This window comes from Euprymna scolopes, chromosome 24 (assembly GCF_053919585.1).
Source record: "Euprymna scolopes isolate OS-2025 chromosome 24, ASM5391958v1, whole genome shotgun sequence".
NCBI lineage: Eukaryota > Metazoa > Mollusca > Cephalopoda > Sepiida > Sepiolidae > Euprymna > Euprymna scolopes.
In genome coordinates, this window is record NC_136505.1 from 17,254,734 (window position 1) to 17,271,693 (window position 16,960).

Genomic DNA, 16,960 nt, shown 5'->3' on the forward strand with positions numbered 1-16,960 from the left:
ATTAGTAATCATGTTTTTTATCTTTTACATTTTCTTCCTGCTTCCTCTTCTATAGTTTTTCTTCTTTTCTCTATTTATTAAAATGTATTTTTATCTTTAAATTAAAAAAATCTCACAATAACATTATTCCTATTATTCAGCAGGGGTAAATCACACAGATCGCATCAATAAACAAATTCCAGCAGCATATCTTGTATTTATCAATTGAAAACTTTTTTTCTTTTGTTTTTGTATCTTTTTTAATCATTTATTTGTGTATGTGTATGTGTGTGTGTGTGTGGGGGGGGGAAACTTTCAGAAAACGCCCAAGAAAAACATATCCAGTTATCTTGGTAGCAGCTGTTCTAATCGTTGAGGTTGTATCATTGAAAAAAAAAAAAAAAAAAAAAAAAAGATGGTGGTCACCTGTGACATGCAGAAGAGAAAAAGAGGGAAGCATTAAATGCAGGGAGGGAGGGGGCAGGGACATCCAATCATATACGAATTATCTCCCTTTTTTTGTAATATTTCTCAGTACAAGACTGAAGTCTTTGGGGGCACACAATCAAAGACTTGGTCCTGGACATCATCAGACCACTACATACCACTCATGATGATTAAAAAAAAAAAAAAAAAAAAAAAAGAAAGAAAAACAGCAAATACTGCAGCAGGAACCATTTCTTTTTTAAAATCGAACAAGAAAAATATAAATTTTTGTTGGCTTTTGTTATTTTGTTTTTGTATAAAAATTAAAGTCTGACGACTCATCTGTTCTTTACCATTGAAACCATTTCTTACTTGCATCTTATTTTAAAAGCTGATTCATGAGCAAGAGATTCGAGCCTTGAAAGAAAAAAAAAGCCGCCCAGATACACATCTGTGAGTCAACACAGATCAGTGACGGCAAGGGAAAATGTAATTAGGAATTTTAAGCCGAGAAATATTGTTGATGGGAGGGTTGTTTATAAAAAAAAAAAAAAAAAAGTGGAGGCGAGCAGGGGCATCGAATGAAGCATTAAGCTGACAGTTTTTACAATTCTGTCACTAAAATGATAATGACACTTAGTTCCAGTGTTAGTGTGAGAAAAAAGGAAGAAACAAGAAATGAAAAAAGAGATAGTGAAGGAGAAAAAATGGAGAGGGAGGAAAGAAAAAGAGATGGAAAAGAAAAAATAGAGAGGGATATTATAACAGAAGGATAATAGTAGAAAGAATAAGAAAAATAATTTTAAAACATTAAAAGTTTAAAATAAAAAAATGAGATTGCAGCAGTTTTCAAAATGAAAAGAAAGGTGGAGATTATTTTATCATTGATGGAGGAAGTGAAATAGGAGAAAGAGGAGGCCCATAAGAGTGGGAGGAAGAGGAGGCCCATAAGAGTGGGAGGAAGATGAGACCCATAAGAGTGGGAGGAAGAGGAGACCCATAAGAGTGGGAGGAAGAGGAGACCCATAAGAGTGGGAGGAAGAGGAGACCCATAAGAGTGGGAGGAAGAGGAGGCCCATAAGAGTGGGAGGAAGAGGAGGCCCATAAGAGTGGGAGAAAAAGGAAGCTCAAGTGGAATGAAAGAGGGTTTAAAAGTACGAGATGGATGGAGGCTCAACTGTAGGGTGAGGATGGAGATTCAAGTGAGAAAGTGTAATATGTGTGGAGTGGGGATGAGAAGGGCTGTGTAGCAGCGACTAGAACAAATAAGCAGTAGCAAAATCCATCACGACATCCACTAACATTAAATAAGTATGGATATTTGTGACTTTATTGCAAGTTGCCATAACTTTGGTGGCTCAAGCTCTGGCTTGACTGTGATTGGCTGGGCATACCTGAAAAGAGATTAAACAAAATTAATTTTTGTATCAAGTAATAACGCTAGTAATACAATATCACAAGCCATCAAAAAATTAACACTTTCACAATAAACCTCTTAAATATAAAAGGAAACCTTATCAATAAGATTAAAAATTGATTAAAAATACAAATATGAACAATGAAAACATAAACAGAAAAGCCTTATACAGAAATATGCCATTAAAATATGCCACTATCTACTGAACAAGAAAAAAAAAATCAATTTCAACTAATTTCTTTTCATCAATATCATTGGGTTGGTTGGTTGTTTTATGGCATATCAACCCTTTTCAGATTATTTAATGCCAAATCCAGTGTTTTTGAAGAAGAATTTTTTATAGAGAATATTTGTTTTTTCCAAGTCGACTTTTATTTAACCCATAGTTGAGACTCTGATAGGTACTACCACTCTATGTCAGAGTGGACCTGGGAGCAATAATAATTATAGGGTGGCTCCACACTCCCCAAAGCCTGCAAGCTTGGGCCTGACCATCGGATATAGTTTAAGGTCATATCCAGGACCAACATCATTGGGAGGTGATGGTGGTCAAGTAGTTAACGACAAACTGACAACCTGGGTGTTCCAAGTTCGAATCCAGCTTGCTCCACAAAAATCACTTGTTCTTCTCCATAAAACACGTCACACCTCCTGTAGCCTTTTTTTTTCTGGTTTCCCTGCACTGGCAGCAGAGAGAGCAGACCTTTTGTTTCCTGGACGTTGTTTACAGCATTACCACTTCATTGGCTCTCTCTTATTACACATGATTATATGAGAGGCATTCCAAAAGGTAAAGCTTCCTATATTTTTTTAAACTCCAAAAATTGAAGAGCTACAAAGACAGAAGTCGTAACATTAAAATGAGTAACCCTTTATGCCCCAGAATTAATTTGTTGTACATCGTCATTACCATTCTCGATGCACCCTTGCCAGAAATTCAACAACGCCTCTCTGCTTCTGACACACATCCATGTCACGAGTTGCTTTCTTAGAGTCTCACACCATCAATATCTGCAACAGGTAGACAAAACTTTCAAGTCATGAATGCATAAGTTTAGTCATCATAACAATGCAATTTGCGATCCCCTTTGATCAATTTGAGTGGAATAAAAATAGGAGACATTACTTTTAGACCACACCTGGGAAATAAAACCACTCAAATTTATGGGGGCATACTCTTAATATGTCCAAAATATTGCAACACTTACATGTGCCTGATAGTCGATAGTGTTGGCATTCTACTTCTGGTTAGTAATGGCAAAAATTTCCTGAACTTATTCCATCCTTGCAATCACAGCAGATCAAAATAGGGAATGACATCACAAAATGAAACAGTAAAAAATAATACATACCAGGAGCCCACATATTTCTTGGAGGCTGCAAGGGATCGGCAGTCCAGGGTCCGCTAGAAGGTAAGGAAGGAGTTACAGCAGTAGACCCAGCAGCAGCAGGGGTAGAAACTGTACATTCCAACTCTGGGGAGTTTAGAAGTAAATCGCTTCGACGTGCCCATGGATGCTTTGGAGGCCATGTGTAGGTTGACTTGCGATCCTGAAAAGTTTGTAACACAAGAAACTAAACTTGTACTTTCTTTTTTTGTTTGTTTTTAATTTCTTCTTTACAAATATTTCTAAGAAAAAGATCATTCTTGACATTAGTTAAAAATAGCCATTTGTGTGTTTGTAGGTCTGCTAAAAAACTTTTGTCATCTGCATTGAACTGGCACGAACCTGGTATTGTTAGAAAGACGATTTCAGATACACAATATTGAAAAATTACAATTGTCAATTATGTAGAAACATCGTTTTATTTGAAGGGGGAGGGGGGGGGGGAGTCAAATAAAAATCTTGGTTTTGACGCTGTTTGTTAATCACGCATGCACGAATGGTTGCTTCGTTGTTTAATTTTAAAAACCTAATTTGCAACGGCATAACATCTGTGTCACTGTGGTTCGATGAATAATGTGTTTGCTTACGAATTATGCAAGTTTGTGTCCATTACGCAGCATTTTTCTTTTTCATTTTTTTTTTTGCTTAAAAAAATTTTGTTTTTTGCTTCTGACTGATGGTACCCAAATCCCGTTTTTTTTTTTAAATTTATTTTTAAAACTATAAATTAAAATATCATATTTAATCGTATTTTATCACCAGTTTATTATAAAAAATGCAAATGTCTGCCCGTCTGTGCGCCCAGCTAAAAGTCAAGAACTACACAAGACACAGCAACAAAGCTGATATAGTCTTTTTCAGCATTGCTTCAAGCAAAATATGGGCATTTTTTTTTTTTTTTTAAATATTCTTTCTTTTATTCATTCCATTTTCCCCACACTTTTGATGGCCTTATGTCTAATTCGTTTCACTTGAGTGGCCTCTTAGCCTTGATAAGTGGTGATGCCTATGTAAAAAAAAAAAAAAAAAAAAAAATGTCTAATTCGTTTCACATGTAAATCTTTCATATTTTCTGCAAATCTACTGCACGCTTATTGCCGCTTGTTCCGAGTTTAAGGATTGGACATTTAGGTCTTCAACTTGGTGGCTACCTTCCACTTGATTCGATCCATTTCTAATGATTCTGTTAACCTATGATCTCATGTGTACCATTTTGTTATCACTTGACCTTTTAAGTTGACCTCTTGGACAGGCTACATGGATATCAAAGTTAATAATTCTTCTTAGCCACTAACTTTGATGCCTCTGATGTCTGTCCAAGATGTCGACCTAAGATGTGGAGTGATAACAGTTGTTATTTTGTTTGTATTGCAGTAAAATTATAAATTCATAACACTTTAAATGAAAGGGTTGAAGCTGTGATCTTTGTGGTGTTCTAACAAGAAAATGGTGCTGCAGAGACAGCAAGTAAAATAAGTAGCATGTATGTCCGAAATCGATAAGAAATTAACTTAAAAATAAATAAATATTAGATAAATAAAGTAATAAAAGTAATCTTTATATATATATATATATATATATATATATATATATATAAAAAAAGGCAAATGCGGCACGCACATTTTTTTATGTCCAAAAGAGGCTTTTTTCGCCGACGGTCCCGGGGTCGTTACTATCGCTTAGAAGTGTTTATATACCCCCTAGATAATAATATCTAAGATTTGGGAACGCGCGTCTAGACTTATTTACATCGACTTTTATAAGATTCGCACTATTTCACTGTGTCACCTGTTTGTTCGGCTTTTTAGTATAAATAAAGTGAAACTAAATTCAAACGGTGTGTGTTCTCGGACAGTCCAGAAAGCAATCAGCTTTTGATCAATGCGGTGGAAACCTTATATCAGACAATTGCTTTCATATAGACACCCTCATATTTTATAGGGAGCTTGTTTTCAACCCAACATCTTGGGGAAACTAAACCAAAACAAATTTCACTGTGGGATTGATATTTGACCTAATTCACTTTTTAGTTAATTCATCACTTTTTTTTTTTTTCGCCGATATTTTCAAAAGTCATCCACACTTTTCGATTGACTAGGCTTAATTTAAACCTATGTCACTTCCAGTTTGGCGATGGATGCAACAGCAAACACGTCACACTTTTTTTTCACATTCTTTTCCTCCTTTGCGGTATGAGTTCGAGCCTACCACTTTTTTTTTTTTTTTTTGCTCAACACCCAGACAACGCCAGCCACCCAGGCTAGTTCCTTTCTAGAATAAAGTTTCAAAATACTTTAATTCATAAGTTGAATAATACTTGTCTAGCTTTTCTTAGGTCAACCTCTTGGACAGGCTTCAGAGACATCAAAGCTAATTATTCTTCTTGGACACTTATCGACTGCAATGTGTTGAATATGGCTAAACCATTTCAGTTTATTCCAGTGTAGGGTCTCATCTACTAAATTGAGATCAAGACTGGATCTCACCTCATTGAGAGAGGTTCTATCAGCAAGCTTTGAGGAGTATATCCATCATATCACTGCATGATCACTGAGTTGGTCTAAAATAAATATTTCAAGGTGTAGTATCTGTTCTTTCCTTAGTCAGAGGAGGAGAAATTTTGACCTGAGGCGGGAGAAATGAGATAGAGAAAGGTAAGGGAAGGTACTCCGCACACTTTAACTATTTTGTTGTCTGTACCTTTCCCGGGCAATGCCAGATAGGCAATATTTATAGGAAGTAAATTCAACTCACGTAAAGATTTTCCAAACTCTGACTGACCATTTGGGCCCTCATCCGTCCCTCGAGCTGTTGATGATCTAATTCTTCATCACTGCTACTGTCTCTGAAATAAAAAAGAAATTTGCAATGCTCGACACCATGGAAATTTGTTACGAAAACATTCAATGAAGTTCACCATTTTCAAAATGTCTGTTCACACTTGATTGAAGATTTGCAAAAAGAATTGGTTTCCGAAAATTATTTTATACAATAACATAATGAAAACAAAAAAGAAATCGAGATTTTCTTTGCTTCTAAAATCAGTCGAACCATTCAGAATAAAATGATGTAACGCTTGTCGTTACATTTTCAACCACTCTAACCCACACATTGTCTGGTACCATCATAAAGGAACAAACAAATAAAAAAAAAGAAACAAAAATATGACTTGGCACTTTTTTTTTTTAAATGCAAATGAAATGCATTTATTCATGGTTCTTCCAAACCAACGCATTTCATTATCTTTCAAGTCTTTTTGTACACACGTTTTATAATGCTGTGCCATATAACATGTGCTTTTTAAAAGTCTCTGTCCCCGCCACCTGTCAGCACTTTTTCACTCTCGACTCCACATGTCCATCTTACCCGGTTTGCACTTTGGTTCTCTTTTTGGCCATGTGCTGTTCTTTTTTCTTTTTCTCTCCTGTTACAAGTGACAATGGGATATTGTGACCGATGAAGGAGAAAAGAAAAGTTCTCCTGTTAGGGTAACAGTGAGAGATGGGGATTGATGTAGAAGAAAAAAAAAAAAGGCGTGGAGGAGTAGAACTCCCATCTTTACTATCAACTTTACGCTTTGTAAAAAAATTCAGTTAGTTAATATACCAAATGGGAAAATTTCGTTTTTTAAAGAAACAAGCTAATACCCACACAATAAAAAAAACTAGGGGAATATTTATAAGTTTGACTGAAGAAAACTCTTTCTTCCCATTTCGACCCCTCATCCTTCCTCTACTTTTCTAAGTACTTTAAATCTAGAATGAGTCTATCAAAGATTATGGATAAAAGATTACAAAGAACGAATGATAATACAGAGCAGGGGTGAGGGATTGGATAGAAAAATAATTATCAAGGCAGACATGTTTCCAAGTTAAAACAATAAAAGAAATAACAAAATCAAACACCTAAGCCAGAAATTTAAGAACTGTGGAAAAATGCGTGCATAGAAAAGGGAATTTTAAAATGCTGTTAAACTATTTATTTTTTTTGTATTGAAAACTGATAATTGGTTTTATAAATTAAACAGATATAACATCTAAAGCTATGTATTGTTTAGAAGCCATTAATCAAGCCATAAAAAAAACATTAAAAAAGCCATTAAAAATGCAATAATAAGTAAAACAATCATATCTTACTTTGAATCCATTGCATGAACAAGGTCGAGTCCAACGGCAAAGAATTGCTCTCCGCTGGACGAATCGTCACTGAGGTCACTCGAGTCTTGTACACCAGACCAGCTGCTGTTCATCGTGTCCGACCTGAAATTAACAAAATAGTATAAGCCTCATTTGCATGAAAATAATAAATTTAATTTCCAAAGATCAGAAGACATAAGAAGCTAATCAACATATTTTATCGCAATCAAATGTGGTATGGCAATAAATTATGAGATTGTAATTCAACGACACATAAAACCTGTTGATAAACAGTCTAAATTAGTCATACATTAAGTAAAACTTGTACAACTCATATAACACACCCTAGCACTCCATTAAAAAGCAATTTGATTTATTAACTTAGTTTCCTAGCAGGAGACTGCTTCTCTGCTAACAAACAAAATAAATATACAAATGACTTGCATGTCATTTATCATTTCGGAGTGCAATTTGACAACATTTTACTAATTTAATACCCCAAAATTAAGTCAGACAGATTTTTTAATTCAGACATTAAAATATCAATATTTCTTAAAAAATAGTCACTTCCTTTTCTTTAGCATTGGTCTATGATGTTAAAAAGAAAATTTATTTTAATTTCTTGGGAAAGATAAATTATTCCTACTCAAAATGTTTTTGTAACAAATATTTCATTCTGTAACAAATGTCAATTACAGATGGAAGCTATTTTTTTTTCACCGGGAAGAAATTTCATTACTATTGCAGAATAATAATCTCGATGCATTCTTCAGTTTCATAATACAAATTTTTTTTTTTTTTTTTTTTCATCGGCAAGAAATTTCATTACTATTGTAGAATAATAATCTCGATGCATTCTTCAGTTTCATAATACAAAATTTTTGTTTTTACACAGGCATCACCACATTATCAAGGCCAAGAGGCCACTCAAGGATAAGGGTTAAAGAGTGTACAGTAGAAATTGGAAAATATAGTAATCATTAGTAATGAAAATTCGGTAAATTTGTTAACTTATATGGAACGGCTCATCATGAACTTGTTTACGTTAGATTTGAACACAACCATATTGTAGTCAGCTGGAAAGCAGGAAGACGGAAGATAATTCCACAGGCGTGCAGTTCTAAGAAAGAAGCTTTATTCATGGAATCTACGTTTAAGTTTAGGCACAGATAAAGAGTGGGGGGGAATTATTGATAGTGTTTTCAGCTAGACGAGTGTTTCTTGTGAAAGTTTGGCGAGGAGGGACTATAGACTAAAGCTCAGTCGAACACTTTCCATGAAAATAACGATACATCAGAGACAAGCTTGCAACATCTCTTCTGTGAGATAGAGGTCGCAGGGAAAAGAAAAGGACATCTCTTACGAGGCTATGAAATCTATTTTGAACTCTATTAAGGCAGGACAAGCTCTTTCTAGCTGCTTCTGCCCAGATGTGGCAACAGTATTCCATCCTTGGACGTACCTTTAATTCAGACAGAAACTACAGTAGAAAGAAAAGGTAATATTTAAAAACAATGGTATTGAAAAAATGTCATAAAAAATCATCTATAAATTTTTATCTTTTTTTCTTAATCCTAACTCAAACAGTAAAATGGAGTTAACATTAGAATTTGTCTAGTTTACAATAAAATGTTATATTTTATCTGTAACACCGAAAGCTACAACTAGTACTAAAATCCCTATTTGAATTCTTTGGACTACTGCTCTTTTTTTAAGCATCATTTTCACAATGTTTCGATTTAACATCTGACCTTCAGGTGTATATTGTCGAACTCAGGAACCTGCACAGAATTTCTAACAGAATCCTTTACTTAACCTATGGGGTAGCATGTTCTTATTCTGTCAGTTCTAAGTAATTAGCAATTGTATTTTGAGTGTTGTCTGCAATTACCTGTGGTGGAGCGGATAAAGTGTTTGGTAAAATTCAGTTGTAAGCTATACTCTTCTAGAGATTGAAGGTACAATCCTTAGAGTGACATACAATTGCAAGTTACTTAGGACTTCTACCCAGTCATGGCTGATAGAACAAAAACATGCTACTCCTGTGGATTAAATAAGGAGTTCGGTTAGAAATTTTGTGCAGATTTCAAACTTTGATAGAAAAAATGCTGATATAGACAAGATACACCTGAAAAAGGTCGGGTGTTATGTTGACCGAAATGTTGTGAAAATAACAGTCCAAATGAAAACGGTAGTCCGAAGAATCCAAATAATATGCATAACTAATCCTCATCTTAATAATTCAGAAACATTATTAAAATATTGAAAAGCATCAATTGTAAAAAATGCCTTTTTTGATGTCGAACACATATAAAGTAAACAAAATAAATGACCGAATTATGTTGCAAAAATTTTAGATGATGATAGATAATTTGTTTTTTTGAGATTATTTGGACTACTGCTTCCATCTTGGACGATTCTCACTATGTTTCGGCCGATCAAACCTCCAACCTTTGTCAGGTACATCTTGTTGACTTGGGAAGTACAGAATTTTGAAAAAACCCTTTATTTAATCCACATGAACTTGTGACGAAAAGAAAAAAAAAAGTGTTAAATGCTAAATAATAGTCTTCTCTAAGTTGAAGGTTCAATCCTCAGTACAGGTAATATTAATATTACTAGCGGGACCTGTGGAAATTCCACAGGGGACTCATTCATGTGTAATATATTGATGTTGGCATTCTGTAGATGTTCAGTGTAAATGGAGATGTTCTGATATTATTGTAGCTTTTTTGTTAAAACTGTAAAAGTATTTATCTAAGCTAGCACAAATGCCCGGCAAAGCCCGGTTGTAAAGTACGCTTAAATATATTTTAATTCTTGCAGATTTTGTATATATTATTAAAGAGTTAATGTTCTATCAATTTTTATATGTTATAAAGTTACGATTTCAAAAATAAAAAAATGTATCCATATGACTTGGGTGCATTAGCTTGAATCGAAACAAAGAAAAACTTGTGAAAAAAATATATGCATATATATATATATATATATATATATATATATATATAACTTGAGTTCCTTCAGCCATAATTGAAACCGGAACCAAAACTTAAGTATTCTTGATAAAATTATTTATAAAAAAAAACAAAAAACAAAGAAAAAACAGATGACTTAAGTGCCATCAGCTATAATCAAAACCAAAACTTATGAAGAATTCTTGCTAAAATTATTCATGACAAAAAATGGAAGTACATAACAATTAATCAACCCGGATGTAAGCCTGACACAGAAAATAATACACACGCTATCATATTAATATATAGATTACGGCAATCAAGAAGGTAGAACTGCTTTTTTTTTTCTTTTTTTTTTTTTACATGGAGTTCACCACTTATCAAGGCCCAATGGCCACTCAGGGATAAGGGTTATTGTGTGTACAGTAATCAAAGGAATAGTGTAGCAATAGTATTGGAGAATTGGTAAGGTGTCATTACTTGGGGGGGGGGGCGGTTCATCAGGAATTTGTTTGTGTTGGACTTGAAGACATCCAGGTTGAAGTTGGGAGGGAAACAGGCAAGCGGAACAGAGTTCCACAGGCGTGCAGTTCTAAGAAAGAAGCTTTGTTCATGGTATCTACATTTTGATTTAGGCATGGATAGGGAGTGGGGAAAATTATTGACGGTGGTTTCAGCTAGTCGGGTGTTTTTTGAGAACGATTGGCGAGAGGGGACCAGAGAATGGAGCTCAGACGAGCACCTGCCATGGAAATAACGATAGAACAATGACAGGCTCGCTACGTCTCTTCTGTGGGAAAGAGGTTGCAGGGTAGAGAAAAGGGCATCCCCCACCAAGCCACGGAGTCTATTTTGTCCTCTGTCAAGGCAGGATAGGCTGTTTTTTGCAGCCCCCGCCCAGATGTGGCAGCAGTACTCCATCTTTGGACGTACTTGGCTCTTATATAGATAGAGAATTGCATCATTAGTGAGATATCTTCTGGAGCAGTAGAAGGATCCCACCATTTTCCCAGCGACCTTGGCCACAGACTTGATGTATGTGTTCCATTTAAGATCAGGTGTAAAGGTCAAACCAAGGAGCTTATCAAAGCCTGGGGCCTCCCTTAGACGAGAGCCATCCATTTCAATTGATGCCAGATGGGGATCAGAGCGTTGATGATGTAGAGATAGGAGCTTGGTCTTAGATGCATTAAAGGTAACCAGCCACCTCTTTCTCCACTGTACCACATGCTCAAGATCAGAGGAGAGAGAATCAGAGAGAACATCATCATTTACGGCCTTTGATGTGTTGCCATAGATGATCGTGTCATCAACATAGATGTCAACGAAAGATTTTAGTATGTGTTTTGGGAGATCATTGATGTAGATCAGGAAAAGAGTTAGGCCCAGTATGGACCCCTGAGGGACTCCAGCATTAATACTGTAGGCCTCGGATTTCTTTCCATCAACAACTACTCTTATGAGCCTATCTGAGAGAAATGACAATGATAGAGAAAACATTTCCAGTTATACCGTAGCTGGAAATCTTGTGTAGTAGGCCTTTATGCCAAACCTTATCAAAGGCCTTTGATATGTCGAGAGCAATTGCCCTAGAAATGAAGCCTTTGTCGAGAGATTTGCTAATCCTATAAGATATAACCGTTAGCACATCTCTTGTAGATCTAGCAGAGCGGAAACCATATTGCGTGTCGCTAAGAAGGTTATTTCTGCTGAGGTGGTTGACTATTTCTCTATTTATTGTGGATTCCAACAACTTACTCATGACACACAGGAGACTTATTGGTCTGTACTGAGAGGGGGATGACTTATCACCTGAATTCTTAAATACAGGGCATACTGATGAGGTTTTCCAGGGTGTTGGAAAGCACTTCTTAAGGCAACGCTTAAACAGTTTGGAAAGTATGGGGGCAAGTTCTGGTTGTAATTTTTTTAACACTATAATTGGAATACCGTCGGGACCAGTTGCTTTACTGGAGTCAAGGTTCTTGATTAGCTTGGCGACCTCACACACAGATATTTGCATGTTGCATAGTGTGTTGTCTGTTATAGGAGGGAATATGGGGACTTGATGGCCTTCGTCACACAGGGTAGAATTTGCCGCAAAGTTTTTGGCAAATAGTTTGGCCTTGTTGGATGCTGTAGAGATGACCTCTGGTCCATTGATAATGGTTGGGATAGAGCGCACGTTTCTGTTCAAGATCCTATTTGCTATTTGCCAGAACTGGTGGGAACCAAGCCACTGCTCACTACTTTGGACTTAACGGATTGCGCATATAGTTCTCTTGCATTTTTTATTACTCTTTTACAGTGGTTGCTGGCGGTTCTGAAAGCAGCTTTAGTTTCAGTGCATCTATTACATTTGTAGCTATGGAAAAAGTGATTTCTGTGTGTGATAGCAGCAGCACATTCGGGGGAGAACCATGGCTGGCTGTTAAGTTTTTGTTGGAATTTTTGGGATGGTATGAATTGGTCTATGCCTACAAGTAACCATTCGGTCAAATCTGATACTATAGAGGACACATCCTTTTTAAACATGGAATGGAGAGGGAGATCAGATATGAATGTACGGAAGCTATCCCAGTCTGCCATAGAGTATCGGTATACAGTACGGTGGAGAGGTACGTCTGTAGATTTATTATATTTAATTTTTATCTTAACTGATACGACGCAGTGGTCGGAGGATCGCAGAGGAGATAGAACGGAACATGAGCATAGCTCAGGGGAGGTGGATAGAAAAAGGTCTAGGAGGCTTGTGAACTGACCGGTACTATCGGGCACACGAGTGGGCTCGCGGACAATCTGAGTGAGGTCATAGGCAATGGCAAAATCATGACAGAACCTCCCCTCCTCATCAGTCTTATTTGAGTGGGTCAGCCATTCCATATTGTGGACATTGAAGTCACCGCAAATGTGAATGTTAGCCGAGGGATGAGCAGACAGGATGTGGTCAATTTTTTCTGATATACTCTTAAAGACAGTAACTCCACTATTGTGGGGGCGATAGAGGGCAAATATAAATGCGGTGGTGTAAGCAAGTGCAACCCGGAAGTACATATAAGGTAGATTAGGGTCTTCTCTGGAGATATCCCTGCCACATGGGAAGCCATCTTTAATGTAGGCACATATTCCATGCCCATGACGATCTTGGGGGTCAGATGTAGATGTTAGGTTAGAGTATCCTTTAATTATGAACTCATCTAGGGAGGTGGTCAGCCCTATTCCAGTTTCGCTTAGAAAGAATATGTCAGGTTTGGTCTCCTGTAATTGGGTTTCAACCTCTGGAAGGTTAGAACGTAGACCCCTGATGTTGGAGAAGGAGTTATGGTAGTAGGGGTCTACGTAGGAGGATGGGGTTCTAGGTTTATTCGTGTTTTCTTTTTTGAGATATTTCATGTTGAGGATTTTGGGGTTTGTGGAACAGGTCAGCATACTTGGTTAGAGCAGAACAGAGAGGGAAAGTAAGAGAAGAAAGACAGGAAATCTTTTTTTTTTTTTTTGTAGCACATAAGGTATAGCCGTAACAATTACCTACTAGTATGGCATCAAGAGGCCCCACCAGAGACTACTGCATGGTCCAGAATCCATTCACCAAATGGCAATACAGCAGCCCCAGTACTTTGCACCTGCTGATAGGACAGCCTCCTTAGTGGTTATTCCAAGGTTCGGGTCCCTGACTATCAGGCGGTTAATGTCAGCCCAGATGAAAATGTTTACCTCCAGCACCCTTACTAGTGACATGGCCGCAAGGATAGACATAGAGACAGAAAATTTCCGACATCTCAGACTACTGTTCACGAAGTACTACCAACCTGGGAAGCAGCTTTTTCTTCACCCTTTGTCAGAAACATCACTCATTAGAAATGAGGACTGAGGGACAAAAAAGGAGAAGCGAGAGTTACTGGAGCTGCCGATAACACATCCACTGCATTATCTACTCTTCATTAAAAAAAAAAAAAAAAAAAAAAAAACGGTAAGAGGGACTTATATCTACTTAGTACAGGTCCTTTGCCCATTCCCAGTTTAGAATAGAATTTGACGATAGTCTCCCCTCCCATATTAATCCGTGGAAGTTTTTTTGTTTTTTTTAATTAATAGTTTAGGATAATACCAGACGTATTTAACAAAAAAAGTTTAAAACACGAGTAATAAGACATGATAGGTAATGTTAAGGAGTTTCAAGTTTTAGTAAGACTGCAATAAGAGAACAAAGATAAATAAATAAATTATATATAATACACAAAATTTGGCTTGCCTGACAATTCGCCTCCAACTTCACCTTAGAGCCAACAAACAACTCCCTCCCAAATTTTCCTATGTGATGAGACTGGATGATGTGAAAATCACCTCTTCTCATGCCTGCAATATCAGGCGTGTGGGCCTGATCTCATACCTGCTATACTAAGAAATGCTTAGCTTAGCTAGCGTCTGTATTTTTCAAGTTAAATGCCTTTTTAAATGTCGCTTCCCTAATAGCTGGAAGATGGCATCTGTGGTACCAATGTACAAGAATTCTGGTGAAAGGACTGTCTCCTCCCTTTTTTCACTAAAATCTTTGAGACTTTAATTAATCAAGCACTAGTCCACCACCTCGCAAAAGCTAATCTTCTCTATGACAAACAGTATGGATTTAGGTAATGTGAATGTCATTGCCTAAATCCATACTGCAAATATTTTAACAATTATCTTTCAATGCATATACCATGCACTGGATAAGGCACGTAAAGCCAATGATATATCTCAGGCCTTTGACAAAGTCTGGCATGAAGGGTTGCTAATGAAAATTAAATCGTACGGTATAACTGGATGTACACTAAATATAATTAGATCCTTCTTAGACAATAAGACCATCTAGGTTGTAAATGATGTACATCCAGACAGCATAACATTAATACGGGAGTGCACGCACACACACAAGGTTACTTATAACATATCCACGTGCTAGAACGTTTTTATCCTAAATTCTATGCAATTATGTACAATAAGAATTAAGCGTAATAGTTAAATGAAAGCAATCATCTAAGAAACCATAAAAAATAGATAACGAATTAATGGACGCTCACTTTTCAAAGGAATTTGCAAATTAATTAACCTTAATGAAGTTGCTTGCATATCCATGACTAAGTATACTAAGTCGGTTTAAAGAATTTTTAAATAGAAAAAAAGTAGGCTTTTAATATCATGTACAATATAATTTTCTACGGGTGTTTTTATGGTAACCAGGAAAAATAGCAACTTTATAGTTAAATATTTAGATATTTATAAAGAATCAGATATTTAGTACAGAATTGGGAAAAATATTGTAATCGTCCCATTACTAATATATATACCGGGTGGAACAATAAAATTGTCGCCCTAGAAAAGACTACATGATTCCATTTCTGTTTGATGAAAACCGTTTTTTTTGTTTTTTTGTTACAGACCATCTACTAGTTGGCCAGTTGTGTACAAATCCAAGTGACACAATGTTCATCGAGCGAGATTGGAGATGTGCCACTGCACAACTCATGCTCTTGTTACATGATAAGGGCTGTCCCCTTTTCATATAAGTATAAAAATAGAGAGATTTAGTTAAAATGAAAATGAAATAGCAATAGACGAAATTCGAACCTCGTAATTTAGGTTTAGAAATAGATTACGTGTGAGAATTAGAAAATGGAATGTAAAACAGCTTAGAGATAAAATAGTTTCAAGAAAAGAATGTGCACTGTCAATTTTGTTATGAAAATTCAATTGAAAGAATGCAGCTACAAGATAATTTAATAAACATGTTTTTAACATATTGGAAATATAGGTTACTGAGTATAGGTTAAAATTCCTTTTGTAAACAAAGGAAAAAGTTTTGGACACGCATGTCCAGAACATGTGTGTACAACGTCATGGAAAATAGAAAGTTCTAGAGATAGATAGAAAAACTTTAGAGTTAAGAAGACAGAAGCAGGGGGAGAGACGGAGAGGGAGTTTGAGAATGACAGACGATAGTCTGCAGTTTTGAATTCGAACGTCTAGGAGCGAGACGGTCACTTTGAAACTTAATATGTGAAGCCTTGAATTCTTGATGAGAAAACCACGGCCGGTCGTGAGAAGAAATAAACCCATCATGTGTTTTTATAAAACGTCGTCTTTGTGTTGTGATTCTACCGAAAGGTAAAGTGAAAATTGTTATTATATGTCTTGTATATCTGTGTTACAAAATGTTTTAACATACACATCTTACATACACGTCTCGACATCACATATCGACAATGTGAACTACACATCTCATATCAACACTAAGACTGTCTGAACACTGTTTCCTCACTCTAAGAGTTTCTATCAACACATCTAAGTAATGAACTTTTAATATATATGAATACCGTCATAAAATGAACAATCTCCCTCTTACAACATCTCTCTCTAAGACACAACAGCATCACTTTTAATAAGACTCTCTAAGAAAGTCTTTTACCAAGACTCTTAAATGTAACACTCTTTACTGATCCAAGTTATGACCACAGGACCATTGCCAGCACCTTTTTTCTGATTCCGATAAATTCTGTCCCAACAGTAACAGTTAAGATGATAATAGTCAGAATATTTTCTTTAATTCCAAGATCCAGAAAGCTTTTAGAATTTAATGTCTTCTCAGTTAAAATTTCCATGAATGTAATTAATATTTTA

At 36.0% G+C, this 16,960-nt stretch overlaps 1 protein-coding gene across 2 annotated transcripts in view; it reads right to left on the reverse strand.

Annotated features, from left to right (window-relative positions):
• Positions 1-365: 365 nt before the first annotated feature.
• LOC145246611 (uncharacterized) overlaps positions 366-16,960 on the reverse strand; it is an 87,892-nt gene continuing 71,297 nt past the window's right edge. For both annotated transcript variants that reach the window (XM_080108277.1, XM_080108278.1), the window contains 4 exons: positions 7,347-7,469; positions 5,965-6,055; positions 3,175-3,373; positions 366-1,799 (listed from right to left, as the gene is read on the reverse strand). In XM_080108277.1, the coding sequence (XP_079964403.1) occupies positions 1,735-1,799; positions 3,175-3,373; positions 5,965-6,055; positions 7,347-7,469 (478 nt within the window). In that variant the 3' untranslated portion in view covers positions 366-1,734. The remainder of the gene's footprint in view (positions 1,800-3,174; positions 3,374-5,964; positions 6,056-7,346; positions 7,470-16,960) is intronic.